The 24,105-nt window shown below is 35.3% G+C and overlaps 6 protein-coding genes across 9 annotated transcripts; 3 read left to right on the top strand and 3 right to left on the bottom strand.

The window, feature by feature from the left end:
• The first annotated feature begins 2,911 nt into the window (after positions 1-2,911).
• Positions 2,912-7,199, top strand: LOC115952827 (O-fucosyltransferase 19). The gene is made up of 8 exons (XM_031070128.1): positions 2,912-3,532; positions 4,694-4,766; positions 4,877-4,947; positions 5,054-5,142; positions 5,242-5,374; positions 5,468-5,700; positions 5,846-6,322; positions 6,433-7,199. The coding sequence occupies exons 1-8, from the start codon at positions 2,912-2,914 to the stop codon at positions 6,686-6,688; spliced, it is 1,953 nt and encodes a 650-aa protein (XP_030925988.1). The 3' UTR covers positions 6,689-7,199.
• Positions 7,200-7,464: 265 nt separating this feature from the next.
• Positions 7,465-11,121, bottom strand: LOC115952829 (fructokinase-like 1, chloroplastic). Its single transcript, XM_031070129.1, has 2 exons — positions 10,221-11,121; positions 7,465-8,531 (listed from the first exon to the last, which is right to left on the bottom strand). The coding sequence occupies exons 1-2, from the start codon at positions 11,061-11,063 to the stop codon at positions 7,839-7,841; spliced, it is 1,536 nt and encodes a 511-aa protein (XP_030925989.1). The 5' UTR covers positions 11,064-11,121; the 3' UTR covers positions 7,465-7,838.
• On the top strand, positions 11,088-13,568 carry LOC115952832 (immediate early response 3-interacting protein 1-like). 3 transcript variants are annotated; one of them, XM_031070134.1, is made up of 2 exons: positions 11,088-11,174; positions 13,175-13,568. In XM_031070134.1, the coding sequence occupies exon 2, from the start codon at positions 13,178-13,180 to the stop codon at positions 13,409-13,411; it is 234 nt and encodes a 77-aa protein (XP_030925994.1). In that variant the 5' UTR covers positions 11,088-11,174; positions 13,175-13,177; the 3' UTR covers positions 13,412-13,568. The 3 variants fall into 3 exon arrangements, with proteins under 3 accessions (XP_030925994.1, XP_030925993.1, XP_030925995.1); XM_031070133.1 differs by lacking the exon at positions 11,088-11,174 and adding an exon at positions 11,237-11,359 and having other exon boundaries at positions 13,175-13,558; XM_031070135.1 differs by lacking the exon at positions 11,088-11,174 and adding an exon at positions 11,367-13,019.
• Positions 13,569-13,807: 239 nt separating this feature from the next.
• On the bottom strand, positions 13,808-14,797 carry LOC115952831 (heme-binding-like protein At3g10130, chloroplastic). Its single transcript, XM_031070132.1, has one exon. It carries the CDS (start codon positions 14,612-14,614, stop codon positions 14,000-14,002), a length of 615 nt encoding a protein of 204 aa, XP_030925992.1. The 5' UTR covers positions 14,615-14,797; the 3' UTR covers positions 13,808-13,999.
• A 1,288-nt stretch (positions 14,798-16,085) lies between these two features.
• LOC115952830 (syntaxin-121) lies at positions 16,086-20,439 on the bottom strand. Of its 2 annotated transcripts, XM_031070131.1 has the most exons (3): positions 19,664-20,439; positions 17,706-17,961; positions 16,086-16,629 (listed from the first exon to the last, which is right to left on the bottom strand). In XM_031070131.1, the coding sequence occupies exons 1-3, from the start codon at positions 20,217-20,219 to the stop codon at positions 16,443-16,445; spliced, it is 999 nt and encodes a 332-aa protein (XP_030925991.1). In that variant the 5' UTR covers positions 20,220-20,439; the 3' UTR covers positions 16,086-16,442. The 2 variants fall into 2 exon arrangements, with proteins under 2 accessions (XP_030925991.1, XP_030925990.1); XM_031070130.1 differs by lacking the exon at positions 17,706-17,961 and having other exon boundaries at positions 16,086-16,885.
• A 1,244-nt stretch (positions 20,440-21,683) lies between these two features.
• LOC115951986 lies at positions 21,684-22,343 on the top strand. The gene has a single exon (XM_031069094.1). The coding sequence runs from the start codon at positions 21,684-21,686 to the stop codon at positions 22,341-22,343; it is 660 nt and encodes a 219-aa protein (XP_030924954.1).
• Positions 22,344-24,105: the final 1,762 nt, after the last annotated feature.

The raw sequence follows: 24,105 nt of genomic DNA on the forward strand, positions 1-24,105 counted from the left end.
CACCTTCTCAAATCTCACAAGATTATCAAATTCCTTTTATCCAAAACCTAAATAGATCAAAGGGCGATCTTTGGTAATTACCATTCTGCAAGGTTATAATATATATGGGCTAAATACCAAAAATTAATCTTCATTCTTTTTTTTTTTCTTTTTTTTTGAGAAGGAAAATTATCTTCATTCAAATCCATACACATTGTTCACTCATTATTTTCAGTTAAGCAGTGGACATCAAAATGCAAAGAAATGGTCATATATATTTGAGAAAAAATTTAAAAATGTCATGGTGGTCATGGTTAATTTCTTAAGTCTCAACACCCATAGAACACATATAATGAGTAATGACAAAGCTAGCCTCCTAATTAACTAGCTAGTTCTACCTCTCAGAAAGTTTTATATGATAATTTATATTTATGTCATTATCTTTACTAGGATTAAGGCGAAAGATAATTGTAATTTTTTTGGATAAGACAAGAATGTGCATGTGTCATATAAAATCCCCATTCTTCACGGCAAACCAACCAGATTTTCTTTTATGCATATACCACATTTTAAGTTCATCGTTGGTCTTGTACCAACACTTACAAGAGATACAAAGTTTTCATAATTTATTAAAGTAGTAACTCACTAACTTGTGGTTGAAGCAATTTTACTTTCACATCAATCTTTCATTAGCACTACTTTTATTAGGAATGATACCATTACATCTACTTTTTCACCTTTACTTTCTATGTTTTAAACCTAAATATTTTATTCTCATGTCCACTTTTTCACATCTACTTTCATGTTTTAAACCTGAATATTTATTTTTGCCTTTTAAAATGTATACATCAACACTTAAATAGTAAATATTGTATACAACAATGGATTTAGGATAAGTATAAGATATAAGATAATATTTCCCCTACTTTTTTATATCTAAAGTACACACTATTTTTATGACTCACAAATTATAAATTCATAATAGGCCGTGCCAATTATTTAGAAAACAATATTAAAAATATGTAACAATTCATAAGATCATTCACATGTATTATTTAAACAAATCACATGACTTATTAAAAAGGTTATGTAACTAGAATGGTATTTTTGAGGTGGTAGTTGAAAAGTTAACTTCAAACTAGTATGGAAGTAATATTTTTTCAAAAATATAAAGTCACATCATTTATTAAAAAAGTATAATGATTATAATGAATGGTATTTTTGAGGTGGTAGTTAAAAATTTTACTTCAAACTAGTATGAAAGTAATCTTTTTTTTTTCCCTAAAATTTAAAAAAAAAATTGAAAAAAGTTTAACTCCAAACTAATTTTGTGTTATCTTGCTCTAACCCACTACGTATTGATTGAAGAGAGAATTTATGTATATTTTTAGTCACATGACTTTTTTTAATGGAAAAAAGTTTGGTTCCAAACATGCTTGGAACTTTCTTGCTTCAACCTATTATGTGTTGATTGAAGAAATCATCCATGCGTAGTTTGTCAAATAAATTTTTTAATGAGTTATATGACTTATTTAAAAGATACATATTGATAATCTCATAAATTGATTTAGAAAAAATAGTTTCAAACAAGTTTAAAGTCAAAATATCATTTTTAACGAGTCATGTGATTTGTTTAAATCATAAATATAAAAAGCCTTACAAATCGTCATATTGTGAGTTAGTGGAGAAAATAACTCTAAACCGGTTTGGAGCTAAAGTCGTCCCAAAAATATTTGTATCAATAAACCTAATTAGTTATATGACTTATTTAAAAGATACATATTGATAATCTCATAAATTGATTTAGAAAAAATAGTTTTAAACAAGTTTAAAGTCAAAATATCATTTTTAACAATTCATGTGATTTGTTTAAATCATAAATATAAAAAACCTTACAAATCGTCATATTGTGAGTTAGTGGAGAAAATAACTCTAAACCGGTTTGGAGCTAAAGTCATCCCAAAAATATTTGAATCAATAAACCTAATTAGTTATATGACTTATTTAAAAGATACATATTGATAATCTCATAAATTGATTTAGAAAAAATAGTTTTAAACAAATTTAAAGTCAAAATATCATTTTTAACGAGTCATGTGATTTGTTTAAATCATAAATATAAACAGCCTTATAAATTGTCATATTATGAGTTGGTGGAGAAAATAACTCTAAACCGGTTTGAAGCTAAAGTCGTCCCAAAAATATTTGTATCAATAAACCTAATTAGTTATATGACTTATTTAAAAGATACATATCGATAATCTCATAAATTGATTTAGAAAAAATAGTTTCAGACAAATTTAAATCAAAATATCATTTTTAACGAGTCATGTGATTTATTTAAATCATAAATATAAAAAAACCTTACAAATTGTCATATTGTGAGTTAGCGGAGAAAATAACTCTAAACCGATTTGGAGCTAAAGTTGTCCCAAAAAAATTTGTATCAATAAACCTAATTATCACATAAAATCATGATTTATTTTTGCATTGAACTTGGTCAAATTCTTTAAGGGTACATATGCCATTTCCACTCTCATTTCACACACACAATGATAAAAAGGATTCAGACGAAAAACAACATTGTCCAACTCCAAAACAAGGTTTTCGACACACAGACACTTTATAGAGAGAGAAAGAGAGAGAGAACTCTCTCTCTCCATCTCTATAGTCCATATACATACATACATACAAGAAAAAATTAACACCTCTCAACTGGCCTTACAATTCGGAACCAACCTCCTCTCTTCACAAACACCAAAACCAACACAAACGGTTCCTTCTCTTCTCTCTCTCTCTCTCTCAGACACACACACACACACACAGAGACACACAAAAAGCCCAACTTTCCATTTTCTTTCTCTTCCATTAATAAACATAGTATATATTCATTTCATTGGTTTCGATTTTCAAAAAAAAAAAAAAAACCGACATGTCGTCGTCGTTGGGCGTTGGCCCATCATCCAACTCCGCCACCGCCAGCCCACGACTCTCTTCCTTGCCCACCACCACCAGACGACGTGTCGCAGACTTAAACGACGTCGACAGATCCTCCGAATTCTCCGACGACCCAGAATCTGTTTCCAACGACCACCATAACGATATTAGCGACCTTGACGACGATGTCGTTTCAAGTTGTGGGTCCCATTTACTTCACCACCATAACCACCACCACCACCACCATCACCACCACAACCATTGCTTTTTACTGATCAGGTGTTTGCTTTTACGTTGGAGAGCGTTTTTCTCTGTGCCGGACACGTGGCTGCTCAAGATTGAAGATCGGTTTTATTGGACGGCCGTGATGTTCCAGTCGTTGAGATCAGGGAGGAGGAGCAACATGGGCCGTACGATCTTCGGGGTTTTGATGGTATTAGCGGTTTTGTCGGTTTTCGTTAAAGTCTCGGTTTTGCGCAATCAAAGGGTGGACGTGAAGAAGATTGATCGTGGGCTTTTGATTATACAGAGCTTTAAGGATGATTGGGCTATGGCTCAACGTGCTCTCTCTGAAACTCAAAACTCCATGCCAAAACGTGTTCTTGAAAGATTGTCTGTAAGTTTTTGAAGATACCCATTTGAGTTTTAATGTTTCTAGTTTGGTTAATTTTAATGATTTGGTTTTTTGTTTTGTTCAATAATTTTAATCTGGGTTCTAACTTAGATTACGTATTAGACTTGTAAATTAGTTTCTGCAATTAAAATTAACTTTCAGTTATGTGGTTCTAATTTTTTTTGGGTTAGTATCATACAAATGAGTGGCATTTCCTTATATATAGGTACGGCTTTTAAGGCTGTTTTATTAGTTTTAACCCCATTTAAATTTTTTCATTTCTTTATTTGAGCGTTTTTTAAATTTAGTGTCCAGTTAAAACCAAAGAACTACAGTGAAAACAAATAGAAATTCAAAATACTGAATTGGGATTTGAAACAGTTCAAAATTAGAGAATATAATCTGTAATTTAATATTTTTAAATTAATATTTTAGGTTTTTTTAAGTATATACCCATCTCAAATTTTTTATTAATAAATTTTATGAGTTGGGAAATTAAAATGGGTCTCAGATACTGTTGTTGCTTTGACTGATAAAACATTAAGTTGGTGGCAGCTAGTGCTTTGAATTTTCTTGAGGGGTGGCTATGACTAATATTTCGGAGTCCAGACTGTTTGGGCTGCTTTGCTTTGCTTTGTTTCATACGTATCAGTTTTTTTTGTTTTTTTGCTATTTTATTTTTTGCTGAATGACTTGCTTTTTCATATTATTTAGTTGGCAATTGGCTGTTTGTGTTTTCATTCACACCCCCTGTCCTTACTTTCAATGATGACATTTATGATACAGTTGCATTTGACTTTTTACTACACAGATAGTATGTTGCGTTTTTTTTTTTTTTTTTTTGCTAATAAGATAGTATGTTGTGTTGCTTGTTGGCAATTGCTAGTACTATATTTGCTATTGTATCCAAAAAAAAGAAATTGAAAAAGGATGTTACATTGCTATTACTTCTTTTTTTTTATATGGCAAATGACATTGCTATTACTATATTTGCTATTGTATTTAAAAAAAAAATTTGAAAAAGGGTGTGACATTTTTTTTTGGGGGGGGGGGGGTGTTTATGTGCCTTTTAATTTGGGACTAGCTATTTTTAGATTTAAGGTTTTATGATTAGCTCATGAGTTTTAATTTTTGTTTTTGGTTTGTTTTCTATTTTTTTTACAGACTCCTGAGATATGGATGAAACCAAACAGTGACAACTATTATCAATGCATTAAGCGACCCAGGAATAAAATAAGTATGTCTATCTACTTCCATTCCGCCACACCAAAATATGTAATTGCATGCTTATGAACATAACTATTTTAATTTTTTGTTCTGATTTTAATGAATTGAAATTGCTCTCAGGGACGGGTTCGAAAACAAATGGCTATCTTCTTGTTCATGCCAATGGTGGATTGAATCAAATGAGAACAGGAGTAAGAATTTACAAAAGCTTGAATTTACAAAAGCTTATTCATATTTATTCTCAGTCTCATGGATATGTGTGTTTTTCAAGCTAACCTTGTTAATTATTGACTTCAGATATGTGATATGGTTGCTGTTGCCAAGATAATGAATGCCACTTTGGTTCTTCCTTCTCTTGATCATGAGTCATTTTGGACAGATCCAAGGTATTATTCTAACTTTCTATGCTACTATTGTCGTCCAATGAATAGATTTAGTTTCTAATCTTTTAATCCTATTAATCAAATATTCTAATGCTTTTGCAGTGACTTCAAAGATATCTTTGACTGGAGGCACTTCATGGAAGTTTTAAAAGATGATATTGAGATAGTTGAGTATTTGCCACCCAAGTATGCAGCAATCCAGCCCCTTCCTAAGGCCCCTGTTTCCTGGTCTAAGGTATGGAAATAGTGTGCAATTAAAATATACTTTTTTCAACTCCATTTTTTTTCCCTATCATGGGAATTAAATCTCAGATGCTTTCATGTGCAGGCTAGTTACTACAGAAATGAGATGATGCCATTGTTAAAGAAAAAAAAGGTGATAAAGTTCACCCACACTGATTCTCGACTGGTTAATAATGGCCTCGCTTCCAACATCCAGAAGCTCAGGTGCCGTGCCAATTATGAGGCTCTCCGGTACAAAAAGGAGATTGAAGATCTTGGGAGAATTCTGGTTGATAGATTAAGGAACAATAGTGAGCCATATATTGCTCTGCATCTAAGGTATCATCATGATATTATTAGTGTTTTTAAAAGCAATAAGATCCTCTCCATTTCAAGTGAAATGGAAATGATTAGTCATTTAAAATTTTAAATGATGTGACATACACCTTTAGATTTGTAATATTTAATCTAATCTTGCTTGCAGATACGAGAAAGATATGCTTGCTTTCACTGGATGCAGCCACAACCTTACTGCAGAAGAGGCTGAGGAACTTAGGATTATGAGGTACAATGTAAAGCATTGGAAGGAGAAAGAGATAGATAGTAAGGAGAAGCGTCTCCAAGGGGGATGCCCAATGTCCCCTAGAGAAGCAGCCCTATTCCTTAAGGCCATGGGTTACCCTTCCACTACAACTATCTACATAGTTGCAGGAGAGATATATGGCAGCAATAGCATGGCCGCCTTTCGCTCTGAGTACCCTAATGTCTTCTCTCATTCCACTCTTGCAACAGAAGAAGAGTTACAGCCCTTTAGACCATATCAGAATCAGATGGCCGCCTTGGATCATATTGTGGCACTTGAAAGCGATGTCTTTGTTTACACATATGATGGAAATATGGCCAAGGCGGTGCAGGGACATAGGAGGTTTGAAGGATTTCGAAAGACAATCAACCCTGAAAGGTTTGTTTACACTATTATTAGGCATAATTTTTTATCAAACTTTATTCTTTGTACAGAGCTTGTAGACATAAACTTAATATTTCTGATATGTTAAGCTGTCTGTGTTTCAGGTTGGAATTTGTTAGACTGATTGATCAGCTGGATGAGGGAGTAATATCGTCAGAAAAATTTTCTTTAGAGGTTAAGAGTTTGCATTCCGACAGGCTTGGAGCACCATATCGTAGACAGGCAGGAGAGTCACCAAGGCTGGAGGAGAATTTTTATGCAAATCCTTTTCCTGGTTGTGTCTGTGACAAGTCTCAGGAGCACCTCAATAACCTGAAATTTCTTGATCAGAAACATTTGAGGGCGGCAGTGCAAAGATAGCATTTCCGTTTGTTGAGATTATTTGAATTGGAGTATAAGATTACAATTGCTTAACAGGCTGCTTATAGGGGTTTCTGAAATGAACTGCATCTTTGCTCAGTCTGGAAGCAATAGCTGCCAAGAGGGTCTACAAGTTTTGAGTTTCTCCTAGGATTTTTTTCTTTAAAAAATGTGCATTTTTGGCATAGCAGCAGAGGAGAACCTTACCAGGGGGAAGTGAAGATTGCAGAAGGTTGTGCATCATTTTAAGGCAAACCAGGTTACCTACACTGGCACAGAAACATCATCGCCATCACATGTAGAGTTATAGTACTATATTGATTCATTATTTTTTTCTTTAATTTTCTTATCAAAATTACATGCCAAAATGGGCATTATAGAACGTAGTTAGCCACAGAAACTGATTTCCATATGTTCCCTGAAGATATCATTTTAATTTTTTTGTTTTCTTCATTTATTCAATTAGAATAAGATGAAATCTCATGCAAGTTTCAATAGTTGCAGAGGATTATCATAGAAGCCAATGCAGACCATTTTTTCACATAGGCATTGCCAATGAAGACTTTAATAAATGTGATTCTGACCTAATTGTCCCCGGGAAACTTGTCCCTTTAATTTCAAATAAGAGCCACTGCAGTTAGATATTACTTATGAGACATCTAGGCAAAAATTAAGGTGGCTTAACTATCCAGGTAAAATGCAAGTTCCTAATAGATCAAATGTTGGTTGAATAATCCATAACCAAAATCACTAAAATGAATCCTGCTGTATGTGAAAAACCCTTTAGAAGATTAACAGCCTTTGAAGGCTAAACTAAAGGGTGGATATGATACATATATATATAGAGAGAGAGAGAGAGATGTTGACCACAAAAATTCTGATATCATTACAAGAGGAACTGTTAAGTCATATCTCACCAACAAAATGCACATAATCAAATGCACTATTATAACTGATTCAGTGTGGCCTGGAATCCAACAAATTGGACCCGTGAAAAATTTCCTGGAATCTTTTCTAAAACTTCTTCCTCGCCTTCATTAGAGACAAAATTCTCAATGCTCTAGATAACATACAATAAACGCCTTGGAAGCTACGAATGATCATGTTTTATGATCTGCTCTGTGTTAAAGGTACGTAAACCTTTTCTGCTCTACCACATTGAAGGTATATAAACTTGTTCTTTCAAATTTTGTGCTGCACTTTCAGTAGGAAAACCTCTCACAGCACCAATAGTCCATTGTGATATGATTCCTGCAGCAATTGCAAAGCGAAGCTGCCTCTCCAAAATATCTTGATTTTCAAACATCTCAGGGTAAGTGGTCAGCTTTCTCATAATACCTGCCACAACAGCATCACCAGAGCCAGTCCTGTCACAGGTAAATGGGGTGATGAGCACATCTTCTGTCCCAATCACCACTCCATCGAACGAAGGGGTATAGTAATGAATTCGAAGAGTTCCATCAGTCACAAACAAAAATTTAAGACCATCATGCCACAACGGAGAGATTTCTTCTCGTGTATAATGGTAGTAATTTCGCCGGTTCTTGGTTTGCTCAAAATTTTCAGCATAATATTCATGCCTGTAATTTTTTTTCCTCTCATAATAATCTTCATCTAGAAGAAATTCTAGCTCCTGCCTTGAAACCTCAATGATGTTTGCTTCGCTCCAGGCTTTCTTGATTATCTCCCTTGTCTCATCACGTGATCTCCACAGAGGCAAGGGCAGATTCAAGTCAAAGAATATAAGACCTCCAAACTTTTTAGACCATGCAATTGCCCTAAAAAGGGTAGATTTCATCAAAGGGGAGATCAGAACTTCTGAATTAAAATGAAAAAGTCTAGCCTGCAACATATAAGTAGAGAGGAGTTTTCATAATAAGTTAACAAGCACAATTCTTGGAGACAATAACTTTCTTCAGATGCAAAGTAATGCCACCATATCAATCAAATAAATTTTACTGCCAAACAAACCAACATATCATTCGTAATAACAATAAAATTGGTCACTAGTAAATATAAGTTCATTCACTTGTCAACAATAAAGTGGGATCATTAACATGGTTAAGAATAATGTTTTTTTTAAGTTTAGCAATGGAATGATTCCCTTACCTACAACTCAAGTAAAAAAATAAATAATTCTCCTTTTGTAGCTGAGTTAATCAATCTAAAACAAATTTCTCTGCCCAATGATTGGAAAAGGCTATATGCCTCTAATTGTTAAATAAACCTAACCAGCAATAATTTCTGTTTCTTTCACTTTCATGAAGCTAAAGACATAGAAACTATTGCAGTTACAAAGCTATTAAATTTGCAAGAAATGCAAGACTGCTAGATATTATTCACACAGAGGATTCACTCACTACAATATAAGCCTTAACATCAAATGAGCCAAGTACCTCTAAAATCTGCCACATGTCTACAAAGCATTAGGAGCTCCTAGAAATTTCAGAATATGTAGCATTCTGTGTGTAGATTAGAATCAGAACCAAGTTGCAATTTTTGTTTTTGTTTTTGTTTTTAGGAAGACAAACTCAATAGGTATATGTGGAACCTTAAGCTAATAGTAAAGAATGAATTTAATCACTCAAGCATTAAGTGGTGCCCAACACAACACCACCTATATACTCAGTGATTCTTCCAATACCATAAATGTTACTACATTAACCTAAAAAAATGATATGTCAACTTTTAAATACGAGACAAAAGTAAGTAATTATAAGAGTAATGCTACATACATAAACTATTTTACAACATTTTTACAAACTATTGATGTGGCAAATTCTTAGTAGTTATAATATGGACCCATCACTAACATCACATTTTTACTTACAATAACTATTTGAAAAATGCTAAAGCCAAATCAGCAGTTTGTAAAAATGTTGTAAAATAGTTTATATCTGTAGCATTACTCTAATTATAATATAGCCCCAATCATAATCATTGTCACATTAGTTTGTAAATATTTTATAATAAAATTGGTATTAAGTTTAATATTTTTCTATGAGGGCAAAACTTAAGACACAGTTCCTTGTTGTGCCCCAATTAAATTCAATCACGTGTACATTGACCAATGTAACACAAAGGCCTATATATATAAGTATTTTCCTTCCTATAAACTATCATTTCTCCTAAAATTGGTATTGAATTTAACATTTGAGTAATTATTAGGTCCCTCCTATAAGTATTAGACCAATTATACCAATGTAGCACAATCACCTATATATAAGTTTTGTTCCAAGAGCCGCATAGCTCAAATGAGTCCTCCTAGTATTTCCAAAGCAGACGTCAGATTCAAATCCCCCTCCCCAAACAAATATATATATATATATATATATAGAGAGAGAGAGAGAGAGGTCATGTTAGTGAGTGTCCTTAAAGCAATTATTAACAAACTATCTTAGAAAAGTTTTAACACTAATTTTAAAAATATATATATATATATATAAACATTAATTGTTTTTTATCTTTTTCAATAAAAACTTTCTTAACATAAACATTATACTATATATTTGCATAAATATAAAAGTAAGACCTCTTTGAGCACAGCAAGGTTCAATTCATCAGCAAGAAGAGAATCCTCAGCAGCCTCTTTCACAACCTCGCTCCTCATCTTCCCATCCTCATCAAACACAATCTTCACATACGCACAAGCAGTTTTAACACCACCACTCTTATCAAACTTCACAGCTCGAGTCTGCACTCTCTCCACATTCATCGTCCTCACCAGCTCTTCCCCAAACTCGTCCTTCGCAACTTTTCCCATAAACGCCGCACGCCCGCCGAGCCGCACGTGCGAGATCGCCACGTTGGATGGGGGCCCACCTGGAGCTCTCACGAACTCTGGTGGGTCCCACTGGAGATTCTTCCACTCCGAGTAGATGTCAGGGTGCATTTGGTTATCGGAGACTCGGACTGTGGGCACAAACTCTTTGCGTGCACCGCCGAAGCAGCAAATCAGAGGTGGGTCCAAGTATGGAAAGTCAATTCCATCGTCGTAGTCGAAGAGTTCATCGGAATTTGGATCTGGGTCTGTGTTTTTAGCTTCGTTTGTGGTCTCTTTAGCTTCAAGTTTGGATTTTTCGACTTTTGTTTTTGTCGAACGCTTGGTTTTCTTTGGTGTAATGGTTGAAGAAGAAGAAGAAGAAGAAGAAGAAGAGGACGAAGTGGGTTTCTTTGTTCTGACTCGGCGAGTGGGCTTTGGCGAGTCAAGAGCTCCATTGTTAGAAATGTATGAATCTCTAGCAATATGTGTGAGCGTATGACTATTTTGAGGCTCTGAATCTGAAGCTAAAAATGAAGCTTTTCTGTGATTTTTTTGAAGTTTAAGGTTTGTGAGAAAGAGTGGAAGAGAGTGAAGTAGCTGAAATGAAGCCATGGATTGCGAGATTATATCGGGTCGTAAATATAGGAGTGTTTGTTTTTTTCGGGTCGGGTACGGGGCGGTTAAGAGCAATGACAGCTGATATTTTAATCGAACGGATATCAGGTATTCGTTTGCGCAAGCAAAGTATTCTAAACCGTTGGATGAGATACACTTTAATAAATGGTTCTGATTTTTGGTCTTTATTTCTTTGAACTGGGTCTTTCTGTTTTCTGTTTGTAAAACAAATCAAGGAAAAGGGTCTGAACCCTGAATCAATTCCTTAGTGGGTTTGCTTCATCTTATTATTGGTGAGGCTTCCTATTTGTTTTTGTTTTGCTTTTTGTGTTTTTTTTTTTCGGAGAATACTAAGTTATGTACAAGCGTGTTCTGGTTTAATTGAACTGAAATAACTGTATGGGATTGTCTGATAGTTTGTTTGATTTTGGAGTTCAATTTATCGTAGCTGTCATATGTGTATGAACTTGTTTTTGTTTCAAAAGTTCATGGATCTTTTGTTTATGCCCAAATCTGGGTTCTACTTAGATTTTTAGATTTGGGTTCTTGGCCTTTGCTGCGTTCTGATTTTTATTTGGTAATAGGATACACTAGTTTCATCTAGAACTGAGGCTTTTAAGGTAGGTGTTTTTAGCCAGTTTCTGACCAAGGAAAAGATGAGGTTATCTATAGTGACCAAAACAAAATTAAGATCTTAATAGGTTTAAGGTTGTGGTTGTATGTAGTATCTCATTTTATTGATTTTAATTGTTCTAATAAGCATGTGACTGTCAAAATGTTGTTTTCATAAGCCAGTTAGTATGCAGTTCTGTTAGCCCAGGAGATGATAAGGGTTGCACAGTGTCACTTTCAGTTCTAGTGTGAATTTGATTGGGAGACTATGGAGGTAAACCAAACATGGTGGCCTCAATTATTTCCAGTGTTTAATGATCGCTATAGTTCTAGATATTTATTTTGTTGGTTAAAGTATCATTGTTTGCTTATACTATATAATGCTTGTCAGGATCCAGAACTAGACATTTGGGCTTGGAATTGAGTCAATTGACATTGTGTAAATGGCGATTTTAGTTTTGTAAGGCTATAAAATTGAAGAGACACATGTGGCCTGGTTGGAAATTATTATGGCATTTGGGATGTGGAACTCTATTTGATAAAAGTTTAGCCTATGTAGAGATGTGATATGTATTAGTTGTTGATTATAGATTGTGAAAAGAAAAGCTATCCCTTTGGAGTATTTTTTATTAAGGTTTATTCTATAGATACAAACAAAATATGTTTACGGTGTTGCTTTGTATTTGGAGAGCACTAGAGTTCATGCCTCTGCACGACATATTATACATCTTGAGTGCTGCCTAGCTGGCTGATTGCAGCTCTAATTGGCTAATTGAGATGGCTTTAGCATGATTACCAACTAGACAACTGGTATCTAGTACTATCTGTGAGAACACAGTACACACACACACACACACACTAAGCTGGTAAGATCAAGTTAGACAGAATGAGGGGGTAGCAATTAGCAACACCCCTTTGATTTGATTGTTGATGTAGATGTTCTTTTGTGTTGATCAAACTACAAATGCACTATATGCTGCTATTGCCAGCTGACGATAATCACTGTAGGTGAACTTGCCAGTGTCCTATGGCTTATTGGACATGTTTATGGAGCCCATCATAAGTAAGGTCTATGCCAGCTCCATCTCTAAGTGATTAGAGGATCATGATAAACAAAATTTTGAAGTATTTAACTCTGTGGTTACAATATTTGATTCTATCACCTTTTGCAATGGAGTATGTTGAACTTCTGTTAGTAAAACTGTAGGTAAGCAGCTTTATTTGTCGACATTGTGACATTGGACAAAAATAACCAAGATGCATGTAAGACTACAGTTAGACTTCCAGTGAACGGGCTTGGATTTGTTAAATTGTTCTATTTGAAGGGGGGTCAATTGTAGGGTAATTGTTTCTTTCTTTCATTTTCTGTACTATGTTGATCTTAGGACTCCTGACCCACTACATGTATGAACACAACACTTCCATCAGAATCTCCTCTTGGATATTGACTTGCAGTTGTTTTGTAAAAGTGAAATGTTGAATCCTTTGTTGTGCAGGAAATGGGTTTATGGACTTTGCTTGAAGCCTGTCTCCTTTTTGCAAATGCAATGGCAATACTGAATGAAGATCGATTCCTTGCTCGGAGAGGATGGACTTTGGCAGAAATTCCTGGAAGTGGAAGAAATTCACTGAAAGGGCAGATCATAGGGCTCATACATGCATGCCAGTTTTTTAGACTACCCCTGATAATTTTAAATATTATCGTTATTGTTTTAAAGCTCTTCACTGGGTGAAGATGGTAAAATTGATTACCAGTGTGACATATTTATTTGGGCACTTTGTGAATTATTGCCTAATCGATTAGTTATATTCAGAGAAGCTCCTGAGTTACTAGTTAGAGACATCTGTTCTAAATTTCATTCTCAATATCTTATTTTTTCCTTCTTCTTTTTTTCTTTTTGGTTTATTTGCCAAAATAATTGCCTCTGTTTTCATGGGTTTCTAGCCTTAAAGTGGTGATCAAGGAATGCTGAATAATTTTGAGGAAACTAATTATATACCGATCAGTGATCAAGTATGACTCAATTGAAAAATGGAGGTTATAATTGGACAATCAAGATAAACTAAACCATGCCAAACAAATATGGCATGCTTTCAAGAGCAGCTAGGGAGTAGAGAAGACCAACAACTTGGCTATTAAAATACAACAGTTGACAATGCATTTTATTCAAATCCCAATAATTTACACATCACCACCACCTGAGTTACAATCTCAAACATAAACACTGAACCAGTAGACAAAAGAAACAGAAAAAAAAACTACAAAAGAAACAGAAAAAAAAACTAACAGCTCCTACTACATAAACATTAGGCTTCAAACCTCACTCAATTGGGATCATAACTTCATTGGTCCTGAATGGAGGCAAAGTCCAAGGTGGGTTATACCTCGCCAACAAGAACTCCCCAATTATCTTGTACCCATCTCTCTCCAAGCTCTGCTTAAGCTTCTCCACCTTTTCCTTCACCACTTCCTCAGTTGCCACTCCCCCAAACTTCACGACCCCATACTTCCTCTCCCCTTCCTCTCTTATAACCACTCTCTCATCCACCGGCTTTGGCGCCTCCTCTGCCTTCTGATACTTCTCTGGCAACAAAAATTGCATAGTCACCCTCTTACTCTCCTCATCCCCACCAGCCTTGGTCACAACTGGAGCTGTCATGGCAATCTTTTCAGCTGAGCTTTCTGGGGCCTTTGTTATCACTGGTGCAGTCATTGCAATCTTTTCAGGCTTAGTATTCTGAGGATTGCCTAAGGCACCAATGTAATTGGCCAATACGGTAAAGCCACCATCTTTGTTACCCTTGAATTGTGTTGGGTCATATGTGACTTCAGCTATGACTGAAGGTGCATACATGCGGATTTCATAATCAGCTAAGGCTTGAATCACTTTGTACTTGGGGGTTTCAACACTGATCTTTCCCAACACCATACCCATCTTGAAGAATTGTTTATAGAGAGACTGATACTATTGGTATCTTTATAGAGATTTAGAGAAGAGAGGGGCGAGTTTTCTCTGGATTGTTCTTGCTTGGAGAGGGGGGTTTGGTTTAGACTATTTGGAATATTGTTGGTGAATGAATGACGGGAATTCAGGGATGCATTTGTGGACTATATTTATCCACGACCTCTCAATAAGGCAAATAGTTTTACTAGGTTGTCCGTTACAGCTTCCTCAAAAAGAAAGGTTGTCCGTTACAGTTCTTTCTTTTGTAATTAGTATTTTGTACCATGTTTGTTCTTTTTCTTTTTCTTTTTTTGAGAAACTATACTGTATCATGATTTATTTGTCATGTCAGCAACCACAAAAAGGCAATCCGTTTAACAATCCTTAGATCTTATTATGATCTTTATGCAAGTGCTGTAGAAAGCTAGTCTTGTTGTAAGATTTTGGGCCAATTAATGTTGAACAATAGTGTCAATAGCCCACCATTATTATTGAAAACGTCCAAGTTTAAATCATCATTCTCCAACCATTAAATTATAAATATATATATTACGTTTTGAACCCATTATTTGAAGGGCATTTTCAAATTAAATCATAAAATTTACATTTTTAAAATTAAAACTTGAATTTTTTAGATGGCTACAAATTAAATCTTATAATTTCGTTAGTTTCAAATCAAACCCAAACTTTTAAAAACTTATCAATTTAAATCCCCCAATTAGACTTGAAATCCAAACTCAAACGGCCCTAAGTTTAAATTAATAGGATTTCGAAGCTCATGACTCAATTTGAATTAGTGAAAGTGTTTTGAAAGTTTTGAAATTATACGTTTTAATTTGAAATCACTCCTAAAAATATGGGCTTTAAGTAATACTTTACACACACTCACACACACACACACACACACACACACACAAATCTTTTATATGCTGCGTATGGTTTCCCATAACCATATAATCATGAGAATTGGATCATGATAAGAAAAATAAATCAATGAAAATACGCTATCCCAAACAGACGTCACCAAACCGACTTCTAGTTCATAAATCTTGAAAGCATGAATTTTCTCTAGCAAACCACTTGTTAGCACAAATTCCTTAACCCAGAATTAGAAGTCATTTTCTGTGAGGAGTTTTTTCCTTGTTTTTTGGTAACAAAATTTCCAAACCTTTGCCAGTCAGCAGGTCTATTCAAACAGGGCTGCTAGTTGAAAAATCAGATCCTCCAGAGAGAGAAAAAAAAAAAAAAACACACACACACCCGAGAAAGCCTATTTCAATCTTTTGTGTACACACTATTTGATAGGGTGTGAAATATTTTCTATAACTGAAAAAAAAAAAAACAGTATACATGTATGTGTGTGTATATATATTGAATAAACAGTATGCATGCATGTATATAGAGACAAAAAAGAAAACAAATAGCAACCACGCAACAAGATACCCCCAAAAAACAACTGCAATTACAGGAAAATGAATCTAAGATCAAAGGGGTGTGTCTCCAATAAAGTCTACCTCAATGAGACCTAGCCACATCTTATTATATTGTATACACATGAACAAAATTGGCTCTGCCTTCCATAAAATGAAAAATATTAGCTCTAGTAGTAGGTAGTTCCATGTCAACGGCTCTAAATAAAATCAAAGAACCAAGTCTATCTCACCTCACTCCCATCAAATTCAACATATTCAAAGAATATAAACAAATCAATTAAAAATAAAAAATAAAAATAAAAAAAGAGGCCATATCTCAATAACAAGGGATACACTAAAATACCCTGCAGCCCAGGGCAAAGCCATAGGCACCCTGGCAATCCTACCTATGCTCCTCCTGGAGCTGGAGGTGGAGGAGATAGAGTGGTGCTTGCTGGAGTAGAGTTTGCTGGAGTTTGGCTACTGTTGTTATTTTTCCATGGCTTGACTGTAAAGAGCACCACAAGCACGATAATCACCACCAAAATTATGATAGCATAACAGGTCCATTTCCGGGTGTTTTTCTGGAGCACCCTGGCAGTCTGCAACTGCTGAGTCCCACGATCCACAAACGAATGAGCTCTTCCCACGTTGTTCGCGATGTCGTCCAATTGCTCACCTTGAGCCTGGACCAATACGGCCATGTCCAAGAACACCTGGTGTAACTCTTTAAGATTTTTCTCCATATCCTTCACAGCATCGTGCCTCTCTTGAATTTCTTGTATTGTGTCCAAAATTCTACCCCGTCCTTGCTCTTGAATGGCTTTTTGTAGGAATGTCTCACTCTCACCTGTATTTATCACACATTTTTCTTTATATTGTTCTACAATTTTGACAAATTTTCCGGAAATTTAAGGTTCTTTTTCTGATTTACATGTTAGAATAATATTTGAATGCCTAAATTTACATTTTGTGCGTTTATTCTTAAAGTTAAATTGAGGTAATTCAAATTTATCCTACATGGTTTGTGAGAATCTTATGAAATATTTGAATTTTTATTCTATAATTGAATCAGGAAAACTGATTACAGTAAAGCTGAATTTCCATTCTATATTTGAATAGCTAGATATACATTTTGTGCATTTATTCTTAAAGTTAAATTGATAGAATACAAATTTATCTGACATAGTTTGTGAGAATAGTGTGAAATATTTGAATTTCCATTCTATAATCGAATCAGGGAAACTGATTACAGGAAGATATTCTAACATCAAAAGGGGTATCTATGTATCTCCAACAAAGTCTACCTCCATGAGACCTAGCCACATCTCATTCTATTGGCTCTAGTAGGTGGCTCCATGCCAACGGCTCTAAGAACCATGTCTATCTCACCTCACTCACTCCCATAAAATTTAATTACAAAACTATATAACATCAATTGGAACCTAAAGAAAAAAGAAAAAAAGGCCATATCTCAAACTATAACAAGGGTTGAAATAAAATGCATTGCAGCTCAGGACAAAGCTATAGATACACAGTGATCCTACACTGGAGCATTATCGTTCTATTTCCAACTCCAAGGCTTGAGTGAAAGTATCACCACTAGAATAATCACCAGCAAAATTATGATAGCATAACATGTCCATTTCCGGGTATTTTTCTGGAGCGACCTGGCAGTCTGCAACTGCTGGGTCCCACCCCTTACATACGAATTAGCCCTGTTCACGTGGGTCTCAATGTTGTCCAATTGCTCGCCTTGAGCTTGGACCAACACGGCCATGTCCAAGAACACTTGGTGTAACTCTTTGAGATTTTTCTCTATATCTTTCACTGCATCATGTCTCTCTTGAATCTCTTGTATCGTGTCCAACACCCTACCCCGACCTTGCTCTTGAATGGCTTTTTGCAAAAATGTCTCACTCTCACCTGTATTCATAAGGTATTTCTCTTAATATTACTTTCTAAAGTTTTCTAATTGGCCTCAAATCTATATGTAACATTAAGAAATCTATATGTAACATTAAGATTTTGATCCACATTTGCTTCTCTTTTTGTTCAAAAATGCAAGTCAGTATTATTGTTAAATAATTAAGAGCTACCATAGTTTCTAAACCCTCAAAAGTCCTAAATTGAAGATGTATGAGAATTCACACCTAAGAAAGAGTATTAGAATTGTGGTTAAATGATTAAAATTCATGTTTTAACTTAAAATTATTTTCTATAGATCACAAAACCCTACTTGACCTTGTCGTTGGATAGATTTTTGTAAGAATGACTCATTCTCACCTGCATTTGTCAGGTGCACATCAAAATTATAGTTAAATAATTAAACCTATCATTTTCTTAAGTTTTTTTAGATAAACTATAGTAATCTTTCTATCAAAATAAGGAGTCTATAATTGTCAAGTCCTAAATTGAGAATGAGTGAGAACCCATCAACCCACACATAAGGAGTATTAGAATAATAGTCGTGTGATTAAATTCATGTTTTATGCATTTATTCTTAAAATTATTTTATATAGATCACAAAACCTACCATGACCTTGCTCTTATTTATAAGGTATCTCTTTTTATTTTATTCTCCATTTTTTACTAAATTACCTTAAATCAATCTATACATAACATAAAGATCATTATCCACATTTGTTTCTATTTTTGTTAAAAAATGCACATTAGAATTGTGATTAAGTAATTAAATTCACGAAATAAACAATAGTTATTGTAATATCATAACAAGAAGTCCTAAATTGTAAGTCACAACAGAGAGTCCTAAGTTCTAAGTTGACAAGTAATTTATTAAGGAGTGTATCAGAAATCACACATGTATTAGAATAATGGTTAAACAATTGAAGACTAAATTCTGATTTTTTTTTTTTTTATAGAAGAACTAAATTCAGATTTTGAGCATTTATTCTTCAAAATTATTTTATACAGAACAAAAATTTTAACCTAGATAGTTAATAATTAAATTCACAATCTTATAAGTTTAAACATTCAAGATAAATAAAAGTAATCCTACACCGCAACAAGTATTTCATTGAGGTTCATAAAGATGTCTAAATCAATAGTTAAATAATTAAATTCATCATTTTTCATAATTAATAGAACTATCATGTGAACTATGAAAATATTTTAGAATAATAATTAAAATTGAAAGACTAAATTCAGATTTTGAGCATTTATTCTTCAAAATTATTTTATATAGAACAAAAATTTATCCTAGATATGTAAATAATGGTTAATAATTAAAATCCACATTTTCATAAGTTTAAACTTCCTAGATAAATGAAAGTAATCTTACTATCAAAGCAACAAGTCCTTGTCAAGGGTTGTCAAAACATTTTTTTCCCCCCTAAAAATGTCTAAATATTAGTTAAATAATTAAATTGATCATTTTCATTATTAATAGAACTCACATGTGAACTATAACAATATATTAGAAATATAATTAAATGCTTAAAAATTCATGTTTTTAGAGTATTTAACTATTTATGCTTAAAGTTAAATATAAAAAACAAATTTATCCTAAGTTAAAATATCACAAATTATTTAAATAACATATTCAACAAAAACAACAAAAATAAAATAACAATATTTCAATATTCTATTGTCTTAAACAAAAGCTGACCTGTGGAAATAAGTAGGTCCACGGTTTTGTCGTCGGGATTTTCGCCGGTGACGGTGAAGTACCGGCGCTGTACGGTCTCCCGATACTCCGACGAAATCTGCTGCCGGAGATTAGTGAAACTCTCCATCGAATCCTTCAGCTTCTTCCTCAGCCCGTTCACCACGGAGGTCCTGGTCCGGTCCGAAGACGAACCGGGTCCACAGCCAGGCAAGCTCCGGTTCGACGCGTTGGAGCGGTCCAGCGCCTCGAGCTTGACTTTGATCAGCTTGGCCTTCTTGAGAGCGAGGGACACGTCGGCGTCCATGCGGGATCGGAGGTCCTTCACGGCCTTGGCGTTGTGGAGAGTCTGGGAATTGTCGTGCGAGGAGCGCAGCGTTTGGTTGAGGCGGTCGAGCTCCTTGAGCTCGTCTTTGACGGACTCGACGTCTTCGAAGAACTTGTCGAGGTTAACTCCGGTGTGCCCGGCCGGGCCCATCTCGATATCGTGGTGGTGGTGATCGGGGGAGGGTTGTTCGTTGCGGAAGCGAGAGAAGGAGCCGGAAAATAAGTCATTCATTTTGGTATTGTGGGGAATTCAAAGTTCAAAGTTTTCAAACACCCTTTTTTTTTGGGAGAATTGGGAAATGGGTTTCCGGGGAATTGTGAGAAAGGATAGAGGAAATGATGATTTGGGAAGAGGTTTATGTAATGAATGGAAAAGAGAAAGAGAGAGAGAGATGAGGAATGGTCAAATGGGGTATAGGTGCCTGCCGTTTCAACAAAAGATATTCAGACTGCTGGTGGAATAGTTTTGAAGTTACATATGAAGTCAAATGGGGTGGGAGAGGACGTGGATGGGGTGACATGGACCTTGCCTCTCAAAAACTTTTTTTTTTTAATAAATTTTAAAAAGAAATTGATAATTGAGGTGGGGAATTTTAATTTTTAAGTTTAAGGATGAAAATATAGTCTAGAATCATAAAGAAATGTCAATTATACTATTTCATTTAAAATTTTAGGGGGTGTTTGATACATGTATTTAAAAACATGTATTTTGTTGTTTGAAAACATGTGTGAAAATACGGTAAAAAAATGTATAAAAATGCGTATAATGTTATTTAAAAACTGAAAATGTGTATTTGAGTGGGTGTACCAAACACCCCCGTGTTTCATACTTTTATAGTAAAAATTTTTCATATAGGCAAAATTTAAGTATAGTATTTAGGTGTTGTTTCTTAAGTTCTTCGCTTAAGATTTAGATATGTGGCTTTTTTCTCATTGATGGAAGTATATTTTAAGTTTAGTCATATGGTTAAATCTTAAGATGAAGAACCTAAAAAATAGCACATAAGTATTGTACCTGAGTTTTGTTCAAGATGATTTTTTTTTTTTTTTTTATAGTTGACTGTGCGCGCCAGAAATGAGACTATTGGGTTTAGCCTCACTTGGGCTCACAACTTATTTATAAGGTGGGCTTTAGGATTTCCTACTTTGGGTCGTTCTCGGCATAGAGACTCAAACAAGGGAAATGTCCGAGGAGCGTTCGGGAGGGCGCGCCCAGAGCAGTTCGATAAGATCTTCTCGGGGTTCCACATAGCGGGAAAGAAGACAGAAAGGGCATGAGGATAGGGAGTGTCTGCGAGGAGAAGAAGAATCTGGCCTGGGAGAAGGATCGGACCAGACCCACCGAACAATGTCGGGTGCCTCGGGACACGGGCAGCGTGATGATAGGGACTGAGAGTTGGAGCAGTTGCGCAGACTGGTAATGGATCTAGAGTTGGAAGTAAGGGGTCGACGCCAGGAAAGGAACCGAAACCAACGGCAAATGAGAGATGATAGCACGGGAAATCGAGGCGAAGAGAGCTCTAGCCAATCCGGTATCCAACGATTCCAAAACCGGTCACTGTCCCAAGAATCACGCCGGCGCAGGAACCACTCACACTCCCGAGAGACACGTCATCACCGGAACCGTTCACGTTCGCACGGATACGACGACCGAGGATCGAATTCACTAGAGGAACGGTGACCCCACAATGCTGCCATGGACGCCATGAGCCGAGCCTTACGAAGGGCTGCCTGGTCACCATTCTCTGATGAAACTGAACGGGCCCCTATGCCGAGTCGATTTACACGACCACCATTCAATTCCTACGATGGGAAAACGGATCCTGTGGAGCGTGTCAGTCATTATATCCACATGATGTCCTTGCATGCACACAATAATGCGCTGATGTGTAAGGTATTCCCCTCTAGTCTCGGCTCCACGGCTCTGAGATGGTTCAATGGGTTACGAAAAGGTTCCATTCGCAGTTTCGTCGAGCTGATCCAAGAGTTCGGCAGTAGATTCGTGACATGCAACCGAGTGCCGCAACTGGTGGATGCACTACTTTCCATAAAGATGAAGGTCGGTAAAACCCTTTGGAGTTACGCCAGTCGGTACTGGGAACTATACAACAAGATCGGTGGGGGAAATGAGAAGATAGCGACAAGCACCTTTAGGATGGGGCTCCCCGAGGATTCTAAACTACGGGAGTCGCTGACGAAAAGACCTCCCGAGGATATGAGGCAACTTATGAGGCGCATTGAGGAGTATAAGCGTCTGGAAGATGATCGGCTGCAGAATAAGGGAAAGGCCCCATTACTCGGCAGATCTCGGCAAGGCATTATTCCGGCAAGACCGAAAAAAGATTTCAGGATGTAGGAATCAGAGGCGCAAATTGAAGGAGTTAATGTGGCATTCAAAGAGCCTGTGCACAAAATTCTAGATCGGATTAAGAACGAATCGTTCTTCAGGTGGCCGAACAAGATAGGGGGTGACCCATCTCGAAGGAATCAAAACTTGTACTACACATACCACAGGGATAAAAGGCACACCACCGAGCAGTGTCGGATACTAAAAGATCATCTCGGGCAGCTAGTAAAAGCGGGGTATCTGAAAGAGTTCGTAGTGGACTCCGTAGACCGAGATGCCGGCCAGGGGGTTCAGAAAAAAGAGAAAAAAAACAGTCATTCAGGGAGGGAGAGAGGATATTACTTTGAGTCTCTGTGCCGAGAACGACCCAAAGTAAGAAATCCTAAAGCTCACCTTATAAATAAGTTGTGAGCCCAAGTGAGGCTAAGCCCAATAATCTCATTTCCGGCGTGCACATTGACCTTAGATGATTTGTAAAGAAAATAGTATTAGAGTTCATGCATCGATGCAGTGAGGTGAGATTCAATATATGTTGTGTTTGAAATATTGTTGTTGTTACTCCAATCATAATCTATCACTTCAACAAGTTGTGACAATTGGGTGACAAGCACGTTATGACAGTATACTATAGTATGTTATGATCAATGTACAATAAAAATGGTATTTAGTAATAGCAATGCAATAGATGCAACAATTTTTCACAATATCTAAGTTGGTAGGGTTTTATTAGTTCTCGTTTGGACACACTATTAACATCTTCTTCTTCTTTTTTATCTATAATTAATATTCGATTATTATAATTAAAAAAACAATTTGTTACGTTAATAATTATAAAATAACTTGTGAAAATTCTTGTGACTTAATTGATTTAATAATAAGTTTACGTAAGAATGAGGTTTTTGTCTATTATAAATTTTGTCGTCTCAATAAGATGGTGATTTTTCTCATTTGTATTTCAAGTATTTTTCATGTTTCATTCTTGTTTTTTGTTGACTTTTTTTTCTACAGGAAAGGAGGAAAGAGCAGAGAAATAGCTGAGAGAGAGGAAAGAGTCGTTTACCGAGTGGAGTTGATTTGAAAGTTGAAATTTTGGAAGGTTCGTTTTCTGCGTAGTGGGATGAGATTTGATCGATTGTGTGTAGAAATGTGTAGCTGGAAAACGCGTGGTTGGAACTGGAAATAGTAGTAGTAGTAATAATATCCCTTTGGGTGGGTTAGAATTCGATTTTCTTTAAAATGATTGATGACTCTATGGCCCTTTCTTTAAAATGATTGAGCTTTGGTGAGAAAAGGGCAACTTTGTTTTAAATAATTTTAAATGCAAATGAGACTTGGTCGCAATGATTTGGATTTCTCTCTCTCTCTACTTTCATATTTTAGGCTTTTTTTTTAGCAACTGATTTTGCGTCAATTTGAAAAAAAAATTTAAAAATTAAAAATTAAAAAAAAAAAATCTCTTTTTAAGTGAACAACACGACAGAAACAAATAAACAAATATGCTAAAATATAGCAAGTGAACTGAAAACAAAGAGGATATTTTTTTAAGTTTTAAAACTGTAGAGTTCTTATCCAGTTGTAGGCTAAGGTTGGGAATAAATTAAGCCATTAATATAACGGTAATTTTCAACTACGTTATATTTGACGACGTAACTTTTGGAGATGTTGAAAACTTAATAAAATGCATCCAACCGTGTAATCAACTAGTACTGGTACTTTTTCTTGAAAAATTTTAATTATAATTGTTCAGCCAAAATTGTTGATTTATAAGGTG

The sequence above is a fragment of the Quercus lobata genome, chromosome 7 (genome assembly GCF_001633185.2).
Source record: "Quercus lobata isolate SW786 chromosome 7, ValleyOak3.0 Primary Assembly, whole genome shotgun sequence".
Taxonomy (NCBI): Eukaryota; Viridiplantae; Streptophyta; class Magnoliopsida; order Fagales; family Fagaceae; genus Quercus; species Quercus lobata.